Source organism: Lissotriton vulgaris, unplaced genomic scaffold (genome assembly GCF_964263255.1).
Source record: "Lissotriton vulgaris unplaced genomic scaffold, aLisVul1.2 SCAFFOLD_1127, whole genome shotgun sequence".
NCBI lineage: Eukaryota > Metazoa > Chordata > Amphibia > Caudata > Salamandridae > Lissotriton > Lissotriton vulgaris.
Genome location: NW_028241743.1, coordinates 423,242 through 444,665, shown reverse-complemented (window position 1 = coordinate 444,665; position 21,424 = coordinate 423,242). Strand labels below are relative to the sequence as shown.

The 21,424-nt window shown below is 42.3% G+C and overlaps 1 protein-coding gene across 1 annotated transcript in view; it reads left to right on the top strand.

Annotated features, from left to right (window-relative positions):
* LOC147669895 (proteasome assembly chaperone 4-like) overlaps nt 1-21,424 on the top strand; it is an 82,185-nt gene that overhangs the window by 18,270 nt on the left and 42,491 nt on the right. The window contains exon 2 of the mRNA XM_086948162.1: nt 11,204-11,279. Within this exon, the coding sequence (XP_086804288.1) occupies nt 11,204-11,279 (76 nt within the window). The remainder of the gene's footprint in view (nt 1-11,203; nt 11,280-21,424) is intronic.

Sequence of the window (21,424 nt, the reverse complement as noted above, 5' to 3'; positions counted from 1 at the left end):
ATGCTATACTGCAACAATTGTTAGTAATGATAATAATATACTTTAAAAATCATCTATGAAAGCTGGATGTACTTTGTAAAATTAACCTTTGGAGCAGAATGCCACTCGAAGCAGCTAGTTGATTTTGTAACTATGTGTGTAGTGCATCTTCATTTGTTCTGCTATGCTTTCCTTACCTGTTGCTGAAGAATCCAGTGGTGACTTTCCAACTAGTAAGAAGATTTGAAGTAATAAGATACAAAATGAATTTGCAGGAAAAAGATTAGTTTCTAAAGAAAAGTCTCTCCTGTGTTTATGTAACTATCCCTAACTGAACTGATGATTTTAAGACAGTAGTGCAGTCTTTAGTCCTTTCAAAACAGGATTATGGTAACGCCATCCACACAAACTCCTAAAACCCACCTAGCCCCCCTTACAACAGTTCCCTATGACGACTTCCCGGCTACTAACAGGTTTTAAACGATTTGAGCACATCTCACTAGACCTCAAAAACCTCAATTGGCTTCCCATCGAAGGAAGCCAGGTTCTCTCTGAACCAGCATAGAAGCAACCCAAGACCGGTTCACCCTATTTTTGGGCTCATCAGCTGGGTACAGCTGGGTTCCAGTGACACAGTATGCACGGGCCTCATGTCTGGGAATATCCCGTCCCACTTATGCAACACAGTAAGCATACAAACCGTGATGGATGGAACTTTTGAATTCATCTCAACCACTGGTATCCATCGTTATTTTGCTCATCATGACACCTCAGTGCGGACTCGGCTATAAGCAAATCAATCTTGACCCTGCTCCATTAAGAACAGTCTAGCCCGAACTGCCAAGCCAGGTACCCCCTGAACCGGCACACAAGCAACCCAGGGCCGGGTTCTTCCTAGTTATGAACTCATCAGCCAGGTACAGCTTGGTTCCAGAAACACCATGTGAACGGGACCCACATTTGGGCAAACCCGTCTGATTTAGGGCGACACAATAAGTGTACAAAACAGTGATGGATGGAATGCTTGAATTAATGTCAGCCACTGGCTAATTGTGTCGCCTTAATTGGGACGGTATGCCCAGACGTGGGTACCGGGAACACAGTGTCACTGGAACCAAGCTGTACCTGGCTAATGAGCCCATAATGAGGGCAAAACCGGTCCTGGGTTCCTTGTGTTCCGGTTCAGAGAGGACCTGACTTGGCAGTTTGCAAAAATAATTCTCATGAGGGGAGAGCTCCCTGCTCGGCCTGAAACAAAGTATGGAACAAGACCGCAGTAAGACCTTAGGAGACATGGTGACGTACCCTAGAGTGACTAAGCCTCTTGCCCCTTAAGTTCAATGAGGAAGTATGTGAGCATAGGTGGAGAGAAACTGCTATTAGGAACAGACTGCAGTCTGACAAATACATGCAAGCAGGAAGGGGCACTGACTATGTTGAGCATGCATATTCGTATTTGAATCATTAAGATTAATTCAAACAGGAATTAACCCAGCCACTGTGCTCCCCCATAGGTGATTGCCTTCTCCCTGGATCCAGCCATCGAGCTGAGGGATGACATAAAGAACTGACCTATCGCAAAACCTCTGGCAGTTGCCACAAAACAAATAGAACTAAAATAAAGTGCTCCACAATGTTGAGGAAATCTAAGATAAAGGAAACAATGGTGCCAAATAAATTAAGGAGTACATGGAACATTTGAGACTTGTGAGGGGGCCCCTCAGCTATCAAGTACAGAAACTGAGAAATTAAACACACTTGATGCCATTCTTGAGGTTATTAGAACCACCAAGGATACTTTAGAACATAAAGATCTGTCTTTCATCTTGGGCTTACTATGGGGTGATTACAGGACGGTGGCAAAATGAATCAGTAATGCAGGGAACATAACAGTTCTGAAACCAGCCACCAAGAAGCTACAGAAATACCTAAGAGTTCTAACTGAGAATGTTTGATTTCTTGAATAACTTACCCTAGTGGATCAAAGGCAGCAAGATGGTTACACTCCAAGAAAGTTGGCTGGTGCAGACTTTGGCTTCTGACCGGTTATTGACTTTTTATGCACTAGACAGAGTATCAACGCCTTTGCCTGGAGTAGTAAAGTTATGATCTTCCCGGACTTTACAGATGCTGTCCAGCAACAAAGAGCCTCTTCTATCGTGGTTAAGTGAGGTATATTTTCATGGACCCATCCAAATTAAAAGTTCTGACAGGCCAACTCTTCACCGACCCCAAAGAGGTCTGGGGTTTGATAGCGACCCATACAGCCACAGTGAGTGCATACCGCGGGACAGCTATGTTGTGATGACAGCAAAGGAGAGTCACAAGGAATAGAAGATTCTGAATAACCAGTGTAGCAAGATAGAGACAGCAATGGCAGTGGATGCTTCCTTTCAGGATGACGCAACTGCGGGTCACTTTATAGGGACGGCAGAAGAAGCATCAAACTTTGACTCTGAGCAGTCACAAAGTTCTGGGATAAACCAAAAAAATGGCTGAAGTGACCCCCCAGAACAGCTGATGACAGATAAAGCCAGTGAGGATGGGGTTTTGCGTGTGAAATTATAAGCAGGGAGGTGATGCAGTCCACCTTAACACCACAAGATCACAACGGAAAACATTTGGGAGCTTTGGAGGCTGAAAAGCCATGCTGTCTATCACATAGTGGGTAGCAAGCAGCTAAAATTCAAAATCCTCATGTGGAATGTGAGGGGGCTTAAAATGCCATGAAACTATATAAGACTAGCATACATTAAAATAAGAGGAGCTCACATTGCCTTTCTTTTGGAGACTCATCAAACACAGGAAGAGGCCTTGGCTTTACATAGGTGCAGAGGGGCAAGCTGTATTAAACTGTTTACTCCGCTTATGCCAGGGGGATACTAATATGGATATGACCTGGGGTTGCTTACAGTCCTGAGTCAGACATAGCACTCAAACATATATGCTCACAATGCAGACCAGATTACAGTCTTACAAGAAATAACAGTAGATTTCTCAGCTGAAATGGACAGGCCCTGTCGTCCTATGTTGGCTTTGGCGACTGCTAGGACAACCTGAACATTTAATACTGGGTGATGTGATGGCATTTGGTAGACTAATGGAGAGTGCTTTATTCACATATCAAACTATACACCTTTTACTCTGACATACAAGATCTACATGTCAGACTATATGTAGTATCCTCACATGATGTTTCATTCCCTATGTTTCTTCACTCTAGCTGCTCAGCCTGTGTGTGTCTACTCTGTATGGAATGTTGGTGAGTGGACCTTCACTAGAATGCCTGGGTCACTGAATGTGGTGTGACAGTTGATGAGAGGGGCTGAGCAGCTAGCAGGCTGCTCCTGGTGGGGCTATGAATTACCTGTGATTTACCACCTGTTCTCTTTCTTCTGAATAAACCTACTTGGTTACAAAATACCAGCGTAGCATGGTTACTACATAAATAAATTCTTATGCTGCTCTTGAACACACCAAACGGTGGTACTTGTGGAATATCTGGACAGAATTCTCTCAAATGATAACCCATCACTCTTGAGAATGGCACGGAACAGACTTCGAGCAACGATTCCTACTTGGAAACTGAAAGTTGAGACACTTGAGGACCAGGTGTTTTGGCACTCATCACGGCAGACAATCCAAACCTATTTTGGGGAAATTAAGGGCACTGCCTCATTGAATGGGATGCCTGTAGAACAATAGTACGCACCCACTGTATTAAAACAATGATAGGGGTTAGACCAATGCTACTGTGCAACTGTTAAAAGCAGGCAATGTTATTAAGTGACCTTGAGATTAGGAGATCAAACAACTGAGAATAGCAGGCACCTCTAGTGGAAGACAAAGAAAGGCTAGCACACCAGTTGGAGAGATTAAGATGCTTTGATTACAAAGCATATTTGTTGGGGCTCATGACCATGACTAACATGACAAATGAGGGAGCCTGCTTGCCTGATTGGCAAACCCTGACAATGGAGGAACTGTATCTTGGGAAGAACAAGGGACAATGGCATATTATATATACAGAGTGATATAAATGTTACTTTTGCTGAATAATACACAACATTTATCCCTTCTGGGACAATTCAGGGGAGCAGTTAGTTTCAGCCACTGGAAGGAGTCAAACCCCAAGGAATTAGAAGGATTTTGGAACCTATCTATGTATAAAAGGATATGTAAATAATGTTAAAGGCATGTTTTTGAGGTAAAGGCATATTATTCAATTTGATATTTTTCTTTTCATTATGTTGGCATGCCCTCATTTGGGGTATTTGAAACTTTTTAGTGACGACATTCACCATTTTAAGTGATGAATTAAAACCTTAGGAAAATATAGATGTGATTTGAGATAAAAAAGGTATGCCTTGATAAAGTTTCTAGGCAGAGCTGAAAACATTTGGTAACCAGAGGAACTCTGTGCTGTTTGTTGAATTGATTGCCTTATGGTGGTTACTGAGTTACATTGTCCAGATTACCAGCTCCTTTTCTTCTCTGCAGTACCTAGTTAAGTCGAGCCTAGCGGCAGTGCGCATATGCTGCTCGCTCTGCGAGGCATGCTGTAATAAAGTATGCAGGGGAAGCCCCGCCCACTCTCCGCCCCTATTTGTCATTGGCTTGTGTCACTGTCCTTCCTAAATGCTGGCTTCTGATTCCTAAATAGGCTTGTTAGTGCCTCCTTGGTACCGCCTTGTCTGCATTTCTTACCGCCCATAAGGACTGGACCTTTTACTTGGCTTGTTACACGTTCTGCATTATAAGTGGGTGAGCATGCACACTATACTGATGCAATAGAAGTGTCAGGAGATTGACTCTCTGATTGATGAATGGTCTTAGAGTGAAAGAAATGTGAAGGATTTGAACAGCCTCAAACGTGGAACATAGAAGAGAATGAGTTTTAGGCTTGGAGCATTATGAAAAACTCCAGTGGCTTTTAGCTGAGGTATCTTTTACCTTCTAGTCAGTCAGTCAAGAATAACTTTAATTGGGTTCAAAGAACCATTAAAGTTTATGATAAAATTAACACAGTATATAAAACATTACAATCAATAGGATAAAAAGACAATTCATAAAATTCCGGTAACATAACATTCTTTACTTATTGAATTGAATTGAAGCAGCATGGTATTACACAGGTCATAAAATTCCCAAGGCATAAGATTTTAATTCTACAGTGAACGGTATAAGACGGCATGAAATAAAACCATTTGTTGTACGGGAGCTCTTACTCATAGCGTTTTCTAATAGCCATAGAAACTTTTATGTAATTCGCTCCCCCGATGCAGGTATCAGGGGTAGCCAATGTGTGCAGGAAGTTAAAAGCAACAATGTATGTGCAGTGGCGGATTTTCCTTAATGGCACTAAGAATTTACTCCTCGCCGTTTTTTATAAGGTGCAGAATAGAATTAAGTGCTTTGGCTTGTAGAGTTGTCACACGAACAAAGTATGAGCTTGTCAGCCCACCCTCTTTGACGTGGAAATGCCAACAAAAAGTGCACCGTGCGTAAACAGCATCTGGTTAAATAAAATCAAGCCTGCAGATCAGTAGTAAAAGTTAGATAATATAGCAATGGGACATCCGTGGTAGGCCTATCTCATCTTGTTCAAGATAGCGCATGTTGGCCCTGGAGTAAATTGCCTCTTTAATAATGGCTTTAGCATTCGGTTCGATACTTTCAGGGTTGTCACAAAACAAAGTGTCCCAATCCTATCTCATGATATCTGTCCCTCAAGAAGTGGAGCCATGGTATTTTTAGGGCATTGGCAAAGGTTTGGCAGTCTATAATTACTTCTAGGGAAAAAAATAGTTCTTCAGACAGCCAAATGTATGCCTAAAAAAAACAAAGGTGCGGTAGCTATGTTATCCTCTATAAACTCTAGTCCCAGTTCCTTGTGACAGACGGGTGGGGGCACTATTTGGGGTTATCAATAACCTTTTGGTGAATTTGTTTTCCAATGTTTGTAGCTGACTGCTTTTATGATGTCCTCAGACCCCTGCCCCATACGTTGCAATAGAGAGCCATTTGGCTTTATATAGGGTAATTCGTTCCCTCACAGGCTTGTGTCCTAATTTACATGCAAAATGAAATAACCCATCCACGGCCCTGTTTGTATAATGTAATGTGCTCTTGCTGTGACAAGAGGGTCCCAATTCAACTTGTTGTTAAATGAATTCCTCATGTACCTGAAGTTGTCTACCTTTTCCATTCTCTTGTCTCGTATGACAAAATTCTCGTTTTTTGTGGTCTCAGGGCCAATACCATGATACACGATTTGATAAAATTGAATTTTACGTCGAGGGAGGACATAAAATCAATAAAATATTGAGGGTTTTCTCAAGGCTATTAGCTGTTGTTGCCATTAACACTGTATCATCTGCGTAAGATAATAAAGGAACAGATTTGCTGCCAATTTTAGGAAAATCAAGCTCCCTCCTTAATAAAAAGACCTCCAAACCATTTGTGTATATTAAGAACAGGAAAGGGGCTAAAATACACCCTTGTCAGACACCCTCTGTTGAGGCTATCAGAACAGTTTTCCCCTTGGGTACCTTCTAGTCTTCTTTCATTCTATGCTAGCTCCCTTTGCATGACTTCCTCTCTTAAGCGGAGTTTTGGAATGGTATGGCGTGAGTGTGATTTTCTTGGCTGATTTGGGGTCTCCGTTCACTCTGGTTAATATCAAAGATCTTGGTACATCTGGTGACTTCCAATTCCAGAAATCCGATATCAGAATTTTTGCTTATCAAAGTAAGAGAGTGGAAGTTTTGGGCAAACTTGATGCAAGTTTAGAATTCAGTGGAGATACAGCCTCAGGTCCTGTGTTTGTGATTAATGATGGTGCAAATTTGCTGGGTTGGCAAGAACAAGGGGAACTGGAGATCATCCTTGATCCTAACCACCCTGACATGGTTATATCCAGGCGTGAAGCTTCCAAGTTTTACTCGTGTCCTTCATCTCCTAACGTTCCAGATGATGTAGTTGTGAAACACTTGTCTGGTGATCAGTGGATCGAGATGTATCCCGATGTTTTTTGCGATAAACTTGGGAAATTAAAAGGTTTTCAACATCGCAATGTCTTAAAAAATGGTGCTAAAGCTGTTGCGCACAAAGTGCGTAAAGTACCTTTGAGTTTGCGTGCCGAACTGAAAGAGGAGCTGGAACGATTGTGTCGCATGGATGTCATTGAGGACATTGAGGGATCAGAATGGTTGGCTCCCATTGTTCTTGCACGTAAGCCGGATAAGTCCCTTAGGATGTGTGTGGATTTGCGCGACTTGAATGCCAACATTTGGATTGACCGCCAACCATTGCCAAATATTAATGAAATGTTGGCTACGCTTGATGGGGCCAAGTATTTTTCCTCTTTCGACATTTCTTCGGCCTATCATCAGGTTGAGCTTTCCAAGGAGTCCAGACATCTTACCTCCTTTGTCACCCCGGAGGGTGCGTTTCGTTACAAACGCATGCCTTGCGGCCTGGCATCGGCTTCCGCTGTGTTTCAGCGTTTAATGGGCAGTCTGTTTAGAAACACAGCGGGAGTCGTGTTCTTCCAGGATGACATTTTGGTACATGCACCTACTGAAACTGAACATGACAGCAGGGTAAAATTAGTTCTTGATACAGTAAAGACCCATGGCCTTACGCTCAAGAAGGAAAAGTGCAAGTTTTTTCGTGAGGGGGTTGACTATTTACGGCACCACATCTCTACTAAGGGGATTGAACCGAAAGTAAAAAATGTAGATGCTATTCAAAATGCTCCTCCGACTTCCAATAAAGACCAATTGCGCTCCTTTGTTGGACTCATGGAGTATTACGCAAAATTTGGTGGAAATTTTGCCGACAAAACTTCAAGCTTAAGAGAACTTCTCAAGAAGAATGTCAAGTTTGTATGGTGTGACAAGTGTGCTCATCAATTTTGCATCTAAAAAAAAAAAATTGTTCAAGCTCGCCCTTTAAAACTATTTAATATTAATGACAAATGTATTGTTTCTACTGATGCTAGCAACATTGGCTTAGGGGCGGTTTTGATGCAAAAGATAAATGACGGTCGTGAAGAAGTGATTGCATTTGCTTCCAGGACTCTCCGTGGTGCTGAAGGCTCCTATTCCACCATTGAGAAAGAGGCTTTGGCCTTATGGTGGGGCATTCAGTATTTTCGGAATTTCCTGTGGGGTAATGTGTTAACTCTCAGGACCGATCATAAACCTTTGGTGGACCTGTTCACCACTAAGGGTGGTGGTCGTGCCACTCCTAGAATCGCCAAATGGCAATATAGGTTGCAAGAGTTTAATTATTGTTTACCGTATGTACCTGGTGCCAAAAACATCTTCGCTGACTGTTTTTCTCGTCTTCCTGTGGCTAATGATCTCTCGCTTCATTCTGATGATGATCTTGACGTAGTATGTGCTGTGGGAACTGTAGTCAGTGTTGTGAATGGTGCGCTTTCTGAACAAGAGTGGTTGCATGCTTTGTCTGAGCATGAGGAAATTAAGTTGGTTGTGAATTTTCTAGTTCAGGGTTGGCCTGTTAACAATGAATTATCTCCTAAGTTAATACCTTACAAGAGAGTTTGTGATGAGTTGTCCGTGGTGGACGGCATTTTACGTAGGGGTGGCCTTTTAGTTGTTCCTGAGTGCATGTAAACAAAAATTTTAAATCTTGCTCACGAGGGTCACCAGGGTATTCGTGCGATGAAACGCAGAATTTGTGAAGACTTTTGGTGGCCTGGTGTGGATAGGTCCATTGAACATTTTGTTAGGGACTGTTGTGCTTGTGTTCTCAGCGATAAATCCCAAGTTGCCCATCCGTCTCCTATTGATCCTGTGCCAGTCAAAAATGTCCCTTGGTCTAAACTCGCTTTTGATGTCGTTGGTCCTTTTGGCATTTCTGGTGAGTCACCCTTGTATGCCTTGGTTTTAGTAGACTATATGTCTAAATGGCCCGAAGTCAAATTTGTTGACTGTGTTAATTCATCTTCTGTCATTGGTTTTCTTAAGGATGTATTTCTTCGTGAAGGGCTTCCGGATGAACTGGTAACGGATAATGGGACTCAACTAGTTTCGCAGGAGATGCATGATTTTCTTAAAGAACTTGGCATTAAGCATGTATTGACATCTCTTTATCATCCCGCAGCAATGGTTTAGTTGAACGCTTTAATCGCGTTATTAAGGACCACCTACAGTTAGCTCTTGTGAATGGTTTGTCATGGCGTACTGCAGTTGCAGATATGTTATGGGCTTTTCGAACTACTCCACATATTAGTACTGGAATATCTCCTTTTACGTTACTCGGGGGTAGGGTTGCCGGTTCTAAATTGAACAAGGATTGGATGTCCAGGAAGGTTGTTGATCCATCTAAACTTAATGGCGTCGTTGATGTTAGAACGACTGTTCAGTCAAAGTATGCCACTGTTTCTGTGAATGTTTCTCCTGTGCGTGTGGGTGATTGGGTGAGAATCAAGAAACCCGGTTTTGTTCGCAAGGGTGATTCTCGTTTTTCTGCTCCTGCAAGGGTCAAAGAAGTAAAAGAACGTGTGGTGGTGTTGGAGAATGGGAAGGTGCGGAATAAGTGTGCCATTTCTATTGTTCCTCAATCCAAAATTGTGTATGTAGGAGGGAAGATGGGTGTTTGTGTTGATCCTTCTGTCAATTCTTTTTCACGTGCTACTCTTGATTCACCTTCTGGCTCCAGCGGTTCTTCTTCTAGGGTCACTCCTTCACATGGGTGTGGTCAGTCATCCTCTTCTGCTCAGAGAAGATTTTCTTCGAGGATGAGAACTGTACCGACCAAGTTTTGTGATTATGCCATGTATTAATATGCATATATTGTTATTTGCATTTCTTGTCCAATGTTCATTCTATTTCCTTTGTATTTTACAGTAAGGGTTACATTGGTTCTTCATTGTTTGTTATTATATTTTCTCATTTAATTTTCCCTTTATTTCTTTCATTGTTTTCTTTTCTTTTCTTGTTATACAAAGGGAGGTGTGTTGGGTCCTTTCTTTGTATTTGCATGGAACCTTCCTACATGTGGGGGCTCTGGCAGTTGCTGCCTGAGAGTTGACAGGACTGGTCTATAATAAAGAGGCTTCAACTTACCAGGAGTAGCCTCTTCTTTTCAGATGTGAACTGATGTTCTGAGGTTGACAGCTTTTAGTAAGCCTGCATCTGAGGTGTACTCTTGCTGTTACCAGTTTGTTGCAGTGTGCTATATGTCACTGGTATGGGTTCTTCTGTGAAATCCACCTCCACACAATATTGCCTCTGTGTGAGTTCATCTCTGACATGGGGTTCTGGAATGGGATTCGAGCTGATATTCTAAAGTTGTTTTTTCTTGGTAAGCCAGTGGCTGAGGTGGAATCAGTGACCTGCGTTTTTACCAATTTGTTACAGTGTGGTATTTTTCAGGTTACTCTTCTGAATTTTTAAAAAGATCAGACATACCCCAATCCCGTTGAGGAAAAAATCAATAGGATGGGGTTATAATAGTAGCATTGTGTTAACTAGAACATAAAAACAATCCAATTTAAAGTAGGAGCTAAATTCATGTGTCCAACTTCCTTCCAGATCAGTTTTAAAATAAGTTTGTTTACTTTCTAATGCTGAATGACAACTTCTGTTGTTGAAAACTACATAATCACATCAGACGTAGACAGAATTTACAGCAACTTGTCTCTACAGCTGCAGAGAAATTACCATATAAAAATATATAGAAAAGAAAGAATCAGCATGAAACCTTGGAAGGAATGGAACATCAAAATAAGAACCTGGCAGTAGGGCATAAAGTTGCCGGCCTTTTGTCCTTTTCAGACCTGTTTCTGTACTACCTTTCTTCCAAAGCCCCCCTCTATAACGAGCCCTAGGCACAAACATGATCTAACCAGTAAATGTTCTAGGATATGAAACTAAAGTGAGTTAAGAAACTGGACAGAAAATTATGCATAGCTGTTTTGAACTTTGCTCCCTCTCCATTTTCCGTTGGCATTAACATTTTAATTCCAACAGAAAGCATGGAAATGTTTACATCGCTGTTAATGATAATCCGCTGCTTTCTGGCTCCATCCCACACGAGGGTCACGATAACTAAAAATGTTTTAATGCAATTATTTGTATCTGAATGATGACCTTTTCATTATGGTATGTTCCACTCTTTTTATGATTTTAACAGATCAAATAAAAGTATTTTATGTCAGAAATTACCATATAACTTGCTTTGTTTTCAGGACTCTATTCCAGTGGCTACTTGTATCCTAGGAGACAGCTCAGATACCACAGCATCTTCTTTTGCACAAAGATTAGGTACGTTGACTATACTACATGTCTTCAGTTGATTGCACCATGCTCTTAACTCAACTATACCCTTTTATTATTATTTTATCCTTTTCATACAGTGTTTATAACAATTAATGCAACAAAAGGAATAGAATTGTTTTTCATGTACTTGAATATACTTGGAAGCAGAAGGAAAGCACAATATAACAATTTCTCAATCAGCTTAACCATATGAGGATAGAAGTAAATACTACAAGCATTTGCAATGCAATAGGTCTCGCATTAATTGAGTTTGAGCTATTGGCATTGCTAAATATTGCAACACCAATTGCAACAAAAGTCTATAAATTGTAGGCAAAAAAAATGTGTATTCATTTTTGTAGCAATGGTGGCATGGTGCGCTTTAGAGGAATATGTTTCAAAGTTTCGATTGCTACAATAGTTAATTGTGGATGCGTTAACAATTGATATGTGCACTGATGGCTGGTGGTGTGTGTGCCTGTAGAAATTGTGCACTGATGGCTGGTGGTGTGTGTTCCTGGTGGAAGTGTGCACCTCCGGCTGGTGGTGTGTGTGTCTGGTGGAAGCGTGCACTGACGGCTGGTAGTGTTTGTGCCCGGTGAACGCGTGCACTGATGATTGATGGTGTCTGTGCCTGGTGAAAGTGTGCACTGACGGGGTGGTTGTGTGTGTGTGTGTATGTGTGGCTTTGTATGTGGTTGTGTGTGTGTTTTGTGGTTGTGTGTGTGGTTGTGTGGTGAGTGTGTGTGTATATGTGTATATATATATATATATATATATATATATATTCACTGAAAAAAACAAAGGTTTTACACACGTTATAGTTAGGAAGTAGCATCATTTACAAAACCTATGAAATTCACTGAAAAAAACATAGGTTTGACACATGTTATAGTTAACTGGACATTTTACTCATATAAAACCAATGAAATTCCCCCGTTATAGTTACTTCAGCTAACTATAACTCGTGCGCCCGCAATGCACTGCTGATGACGTCACATATTACATCACTCATGCTTTGAACATTTTAGCTTCTATTTTTAAATGTGTGTATCAAAGGTTATATTACGCTGAGAGGACGTCTACCACTCTTTTACAAGGATGATGTCATCAGTGATTTCATCAGTGATGTTATTTCAGATATCATCAGTGATGTCATGAGTGATGTCACTGACCATGTCATGAGTGATATAATATGTGACGTCATCAGCAGTGCATTGCGGGCGCGCGAGTTATAGTTAGCTGAAGTAACTATAACAGGGGAATTTCATTGGTTTTATATGAGTAAAATGTCCAGTTAACTATAACATGTGTCAAACCTATTAGTGTCAGGGCCCGCTCCGCAGGATACGATCGATGAACAAAGGGGTCCACCTCCCGATGTTACCAACACCCTGGATGTAAAACACAGGGGGTTCGAACCATCAGGCGAGGGATAAAGAATGAAAAGAGACCGGGGAAGGGGAAGAGAAAAGGTCAGCAGGGACAAGGGATCTGAAATGACAAAACATAGGAATTATAGCACAAGTCTATGTTGAAGTCTACTCTCATAAATCCTCTATAGAACCCGAATACCTTATGAGGCTGTACACTTTCCTCCAACCATCATAAGACAGATATAGTCCAGCTTCCTGCAACAGAACACAGTTGTTATTACACCAATTGCTAATCTCTACACCTCCATACCAGCTCTTTACCACCAATACCCATACACACCATATCATTAGGAATAGGACTGTTCATATGACCCCATAGACTTGTAGTCCTCTACTTATTCAATGCAGTAGAGATCTCTTCCCCAGTAGTTCATAAAACATAAAGAGTTGAAGAGAGGAAGCTCTATAATCACTCAAAAATGTTATTGCCATATAACTGAAAAATGGGCAAGGAAAGAATAATGAAACAACCCTTCACATGTCCACGTAGCTGAACGGTAACGTGTGGTTGCGACCACCACTACGTTCCGCTGCAAGCAACTATCACCTATACTCCAAAAGCACTGGCGGTAGGTAGTTGTGACCACCACACTACCCCAGCGAAAACGTGACCAAACACACCCTCGGTGTTGATAAACGGAACACTGCTTTATCCGCTTTAGTCTCAAGCCCAAGAAAAACGGCACAATTCCTAGAACAAACGAATGTCACGGCAACTGGCAGCGGCCGCCGCTCAGTTCAGCGGAAACCACAAAATCAGTTTCCCCCTTCAGAACCAGCACGCGTCAGCCGACGCGTATCCTCCGGCACACAAACAGGGATACTTGCAACAACAGGAAATACAGCGCGCGAGCAGAGCGGCTCCCAGCGGCTGTAATGCCCGCCCCAATACCTCACAAGAACGAGTGATGTCGAGTCCTTGGTTCCAGCCGGTTTCCACAGCTAACCGCCGCAGCATTCAGGCACCTCTCCAATCTCGATAGAATCAAAGCAAAGACTCAGAATTACGTGCAACTTCCTTCCTGTCTCCATCGCCCATATACTTCCTGGAACAGATGCTCATGGGAAATGTAGTTCCTTAACAATTGGGCAGGCGCGGTGAGGCTTCATCCTGACAATTAGGTTTTGTAAATGCTACTTCCTAACTATAACGTGTGTAAAACCTTTGGTTTTTTCAGTGAATATATATAAAATTTCTATGGCAAAAGGAAACCCCTCATTTTGTTCCTTTTCAAATTAAATGGAATAAAGTGGTAACACTTAATACAATCAAGATGACTTCAGGTGTGCCATACTTTTGTCATAAGTAAGACTGTTAGCGTTCTAGTTGTTCTTTAGAACACTCTGGGACATTCTGTCATTGGGCTATAGTTGGGCTACATCTGGCTGATATTTGGGCTACATTTGGGCTCTTTTGTCTCTGGTGGCCATCTTGGGAGACTGCATATCAGAATTTTTTTAATGAAATATAAGAGGATTTGAGAAGTCACTCAAAATGTGCCCTAATTTTTCTTTCTTCAGCACTAATCATAATTTTTATGGCAAAATGAACCCCCTCATTTTGTTCCTTTGCAAATTAAATGTTTTAAGTGTTAACACTTTATTCCAATCAAGATGACTTCAGGTGTGCCATACTTTTGTCATAAGTAAGACTGTTAGCGCTCTAGTTGTTCTTTAGAACACTCTGGGACATTCTGTCATTGGGCTATAGTTGGGCTACATCTGGCTGATATTTGAGCTACATTTGTTTTTTTTTGTCTCTGTTGGCCATCTTTTATGCTACATTGGGCTACATTTGGGCTCTAACATATATATAGCCCAATGTAGCCCAATATATATTTTTTCAAAGTTAATTTTCTCAGCAACTACTGAACAGATTTACACCATTCAAAGAAAAGCGTAATCTGCGAGCCGGACTCTACCTTTCTACCAAATTTCTTATAAATCCATTCAGCGGTTCGAGCTGTAGCCGTGTCTAAACATCCTATGGAAAATAACATGGGGAAAACACGTCTTGGGACCCCCTTTTATCTCAGCCCCCACTTGACGAATCCCCCCCAAACTGTCAGGGAAGGAGCGGAGCGGAGCAGGCCATCTTCTTTGAGAAATTCGCAAAGATTCGTCCACCGGCGCCAAAGTTATTCTCAATAGAATGTTGCGGATTTCCGATGGAAACTAGGTCCTAACTACTGTCTTTGGGCTATAGTTGGGCTACATCTGGCTGATATTTGGGCTACATTTGGGCTCTTTTGTCTCTGGTGGCCATCTCGGGAGACTGCATATCAGAATTTTTTTAATGAAATATAAGAGGATTTGAGAAGTCACTCAAAATGTGCCCTAATTTTTCTTTCTTCAGCACTAATCATAATTTCTATGGCAAAATGAACCCCCTCATTTTGTTCCTTTGCAAATTAAATGTTTTAAGTATTAACACTTTATTCCAATCAAGATGACTTCAGGTGTGCCATACTTTTGTCATAAGTAAGACTGTTAGCGCTCTAGTTGTTCTTTAGAACACTCTGGGACATTCTGTCATTGGGCTATAGTTGGGCTACATCTGGCTGATATTTGGGCTACATTTGTTTTTTTTTGTCTCTGGTGGCCATCTTTGGGTTACATTGGGCTACATTGGGCTACATTTGGGCTCTAACATATATATAGCCCAATGTAGCCCAATATATATTTTTTCAAAGTTAATTTTCTCAGCAACTACTGGACAGATTTACACCATTCAAAGAAAAGCGTAATCTGCGAGCCGGACTCTACCTTTCTACCAACTTTCTTATAAATCCATTCAGCCGTTCGAGCTGTAGCCGTGTCTAAACGTCCTATGGAAAATAACATGGGGAAAACACGTTTTGGGACCCCCCTTTTATCTCAGCCCCCACTTGACGAATCCCCCCCAAACTTTCAGGGAAGGAGAGGAGCGGAGCAGGCCATCTTCTTTGAGAAATTCGCAAAGATTCGTCCACCGGCGCCAAAGTTATTCTCAATAGAATGTTGCGGATTTCTTATGGAAACTAGATCCTAACTATAACTACCTACTGGTGACCGCCAGTAGTTAATACATATTTTCTAAAGAAGCATTAGTCTATATGCTTGACACCCGGAGTTCAATTTGCAACAGCGACATGACATATATACACCTATGTTGGTAGTGTTTCAATATGTGTATACATACACGCGCAGTTGTGTGCTTGTGTGTGTGCTTGTGGTTGTGTGTGTGTGTGGTTGTGTTTGTGGTTTTGTGTGTGCATGCTTGTGGTCCGGTGTGGTTGTGTGTGTGGTGGTGTGTATGTATATGTATATATATATATATATATATATATATATATATATATATATATATATATACATTATATCATTTATAAAGAATTATCAGTCTATATGCTTGACACCCGGAGTTAAATTTGCAACAGCGACATTACATATATACACATATATTGGTAGTGATTTAATATATGTATACATACACATGCAGTTAAAGAAATGCTCCAAAGCGATACATACAAAACACCAGCTGTCAATCTTTCCCCAAACACATGTCGAAATTCCGAGGGCTTCGGCATTATTACAAAGGCTACAATGCTAAAGCCTGAAGGGTTTCAACTTTCAGGTGAAGGTGTGAAAGGAAGCATATGCGTGAAGGGCACCTAAAAGTCTGGTTTGAAAGAAATGTATCAGATGAGAGAGGGAATGAAGCCAATTAAATAGCAGATCTGAAATAAAGTCCTATTTATGGGCAGATTTTTGTCATACACACCCAATTTGTGCACTTCCTGCCCAGCTGAAGGCTAGAGCTGCACCTACCTTTATTCCCCACGGCCGTTCGGCGCCTCGACGGTGACACCAGCTCTTTCACAATCTGCAAGACTTGAATCATCGCTGGTTACAAATACAAGGCACCAGCTGGTCCGCTTCGAATTCCAACAGGTTTCATCACTGCAGTGCCTCACGCGTCTGCCGCCGCGGAGTTCGAGCAGGGCTGAGGAGACAGCTCTCAGAGGCTGCAGAAAAAGGCGAGCTCCCTCTCACATCGAGTCCGGGAGACAGAACTAGTAAAATAAACGATGATAGACTGCCCGCCGAGAGATGATGGACCCTTGGAGCCGGCGGCTGGCCTGCATGGGGCAGAACATCCCCGGGTACGTGCAGCTCGCGAGCATGCATGTGCCAAGGCAAGATCCTTGCTCAAGTTGGAGTTTTTACTACGAAAGTACTAATACCAAACTTTAGATCGTTTAAGACGCAGTTAGGCAGTAAAAATAAAGCAACGACATAATTATGCCAGCTAGATGCAGATGCAAGCTACTCAGTCCTCAGCCTTAAAATATTTACAAAGTGTTACCAAATCAAGAGAGGCAATAAAAGAGCATGCTACTGCTGCTGTGCCATTTCACCCAAGAGACCATCGCAGGAATATGAAAAAGCGATCACCTCGTAAAAAAAATAAAAAAGAATCAGTTTAAAAGTGTAAATGTAGGAAAAAAGAGGAGGATAATGGAGGAGTGAGAAACTACATACGAGAAGGAGAAGCATGAACTGTGGCTGCAGTGTGAAACAAACACAAAACACAGATGGCAGGACGGAGGCAGAGGGGAAAGCAACTTAATGACCCGTGACGGAGGAGTCAGATGGCGGCTGCGCATGCACGCACACATGCACTCATGCTTCAGGCCAGCTAAACTCTGGTAGGTAGCACTTTTTTTTGCCCTTTACAAAAGATCGAGCAAGCAGCGCATGCGCTGCTTTAGGCTCGACCCAAAAAGGACAAAATTGAATTGGAATTGCATTTACATAGCACTTACTACCCCTGATGAGGCGTTGTGGCGCTTACAGTAAAGGTTCATGTAAAACAATAGGATGCCCAATGTCGTTTAGTCTGTATGTCACTCGCCCAAAAAACCCTGGGTTATATAATTTAACCAGCTCCCATTGCTGATAAAACAAGGTATTGTTGTAGTGCAAGGATTAAAGGTTAAAGAAAAGTCCTGCTGCTACCCTTTGTAGCATGGGGAAAAAATAGAAATGCCAAAGCGTCAAACCCCTCCCCCTGCGTGTGTAGAGGCAAAGCTGCCTGCTTATAGCAGTTTAATGATGCACACCTATCCACTTTGACCATCTGAGACACACCACTAAGCCCCCACCCCAGAGGTACACCTTTTAGCGCATCCCTAAGTCATCTGCCTCATCCTCTGAACAGACCTCTTACCCCCAGTCTTATTGTCAGCAAGCTAATTTCTTTATAGTGTATTTAACATTGGGGTAGAAAATAGTCATTTACAAATAGCTGTTGCTCTCGCTGCGTCTTGACAGGCAATCAAGTTATCTAACAAAACTAATATTCTGCTGAGTGTATTTTGCCCAACGTATCATAGTAGTAGATGTAGCATGTTTAGTTTTGTTTTCAGTCTTCAATTGGCAGTAAAATACTGTTCACTTTTCAGTGAGGTAATCTTGGTTCACTCAAACAGTTAACACAGTTCAATTTTTACTGAGCTAAACTCCTGACATCTTGATGTTTCACTTTCATTAAAGCTCTTGAGAGAAATCTATTTCTGTTCTTTGGTGCTGACTTAACAATTTAAATGGGAAAATACCTAAGTTTTAAAAACATAAACTCCGATGCAAAGATGAGGACACCAGTTTCCTTGAAGCAAAGTTTATTCTGTGTCTAAGTAACAGCTCACCAGAAAGGGAGAGCAATGTAGATTTTCCTAGTATGTATGACGGAAAGTCTTAATTTTATTAAAGACACAGAGGCGAGTAAGTAAGTAAAAATCTTTATTCGGTTTCATTTTTACAAAGAAAACCATAAAAGTATACAGACATTTCATAAAATTTGACATTACAGATTAAGATTCAGTTCAGTAAAAAAATCATCATTGTTTTATCAAAGAGTTTTAGAGATTATTATTTTGAAGGTTTAGCCTGTGCTTAAAAATGCATTTTAAGAAGGTGCTAACAACTTTACACACATAAGCCGAGTTTAAAAATTGTAACCGTAACATAGCAGGGCGGCATCTTCTAAGATGTAGAGATCGAAGCAGAGGGATTGGCCATAATTTGCGGTGAGCAGAATAGAATTTACAAAACAAAACAGTATGCATTGTTGACTGCTCCGATAGTTCGTCGCATGGGCAAGGAGTTAAACATTCTTCCCAACTGTTTCTTTTAGGGAATGCTACCACCCTGTGGAAAATGTTCAACCTAAATCTCGTTAATAAGAAATGTTCAAACTGCAAGTTTACGTAGGTTAAGTAAGGTTCCATTTCCAGGGTGGTCATAACTGCTATGGAGTGCTGTACTGATTGTTTCCTGATCTCCCCAGTGATGCGAAGCTCTTCGAAATGGCTCAACGCCTTTGCCTTTAGTTCTTTTTTTGGTATTTCGGCAATGGTTTCAGGATTGTGATAGTACTCCGGCATTCCCAGGTCTACAAAAAGTTTCTTTACATATATGAGCCAGTCTATTTTTTCGGCCCTGTCTAGAGTCATACAGTCCATGATAATAGCTTTGGTGAGTGTGTTTTTTTTGTTGAGACCCATATTCTGCGCCAAAGAAGTACTGGTTCAACTTTAGCCAGATCTTCAATATGTGGAAGTCCCAGTTCTGCATGACAGGCGTAGGTGGAGACTCTTTTTGGGACCGCAAGCAAGAATCTCAGGAAGATATTTTCTGCTACCTGCAGGGCATTTGTATTTTTGTGTCCCCATAGGCCCGCTCCGTATAGTGCGATGGAATGGCACTTGGCTCTATAGATCTTGAGTAATTCTACCGGAGGCTTTTTCCCCAATTTTTGTGCAAATTTCATTAGGGCAGCGATAGAGCGGAGCAGTTGGTGCTTGCGCGCTTCTATGGCTGCTCTCCAGGTGAGCCTCTCATCTATCATAATCCCTAAATAAGGGTACTGGGAGGTGGTTTCCAGCTTTTCATTATTTAGGAAGATAGCTTTTTCCTGTTTCCTAGCTTGTCCCGCCACTATGACATAAGTTTTTTTTATATTTATGTGGAGGTCTAGGTCGCTCATGAATTTAGCGTTACTATTCAGGGATTTTTGGAGCTCACGTGGGGTGCGTGCTAAGAGCACCGCGTCGTCCGCGTACAAGAGCGCGGGTACCAGTCTCTTGTTCACTCGGGGCAGGTTCAGACCCCCCTCAGCATTTCCACCTCCAGACCATTTGTATAGAGGGAGAAAAGGAAGGGGGCAAGGACGCACCCCTGCCTGACCCCACGCTCTATGGAGAAGGATTCCGACAGTTCACCCCGTACTCCGAAACGCACCCTGGAAGAGGCGTTCGAGTAGAGTTCTCTGAGGAAAGTCACCAGGGCCTCGTCAATTCCCATATCGGACAGCAACGCCCATAATTTTGCGTGGGATACGCAGTCGAAAGCCGCGGAAAGGTCGACATAAACCATGTAGACCTTCCCCCGTTTTGCCGACACGTATTTTCCCAACAAAAGGGCCAGGTTCAGGGCTTGTTCCGTTGTTCCAAGTCCCTCTCGGAAGCCATACTGGATATCCGAGAGGGCCCCGGTATCCTCTGCCCAATCCTGCAAACGCTGGAGTACCACTCTTCCCAGTACCTTCCCCAGTGAGTTGAGGAGGGAAATAGGTCGATAACAAGTCACCTCCTCTCTATTGCCCTTTTTAGGTCTCGCGACCTATCGATGTGCGCAAGCGCATCGAGCGGAGCGAGAATTCAAGTGGCGAAAATCATCGTCAAACCAAGGGCTTTCAGCCCCGCGGTTTTCATGAAGTTCACGTGAACCACGTGATTAAACATGCACGTGCATTCAGGGCCAGCCCAGCACATCAAAGGGCTTCTCCACCCCTAATTATTCATGGCCGGCCGCAGGCCGGCCGTACTTTCAGTTTCCCGAAAGGGCTTCTCCTCCCCTAATTAGGGGAGGAGAAGCCCTTTGATGTGCTTCACACCGTGTCGCATTTCTCATCCCCCCTCCCCTTCTCTGCCTTCCCTCCGTCTTGTCACCACATGCTTTCAAGTCCGGCCTTTCACCATTCCGTGGTTGATAAACTGTCTGCCACTGAGCTAGCTGGCCTTCTCTGCCTTCCCCTCCGTCTTGTCACCACATGCTTTCAAGTCTGGCCTTTCACCATTCCGTGGTTGATAAACTGTCTGCCACTGAGCTAGCTGGGTAAGAATGCCTGTTTTCCTAGCGCCTGGAGGCATTTCCGTTTGTGGTGAGCAAGGCTGTAATGTTTGTATATGGTAATATCGGCCATGTTCAGTGTTTGTAATACATTCAGACGAGAGTACGGGTGCTTGTAAATTCTAAAACCATTTTGTAACCCGGCGGCTGCAACAGTGACAGTATACGAGTGCTGACACTTCTCAGCCGGATTGCAATAAATGTACATGAAAAATTAAAGTACTGGTTAAACTCAAGAGCTCGTGAGTTTTTTAAACAGAGAAAGGCTCTTCTGCGCGGCTTTTAACAGGATGTCTGGGTCGAGGCACTGTACCTCAGTAGAGTAGCGACGTTGCTGATTTGCAAGCACTGGCACTTCAAGGACAGGTTTCACTAACTTATATATGGAAATACCTGAATTTCGCTGCAGCGCTACATCCATATTAGTGACAAACTGGAAGCACCATTTCTCAGTGGGTCTTGAGAACTGATAATACATAGCACTGACGCTTCTAGGCTGGTTGGCAGTACTGATAATCAGGACCACTGGAATTATGCAGC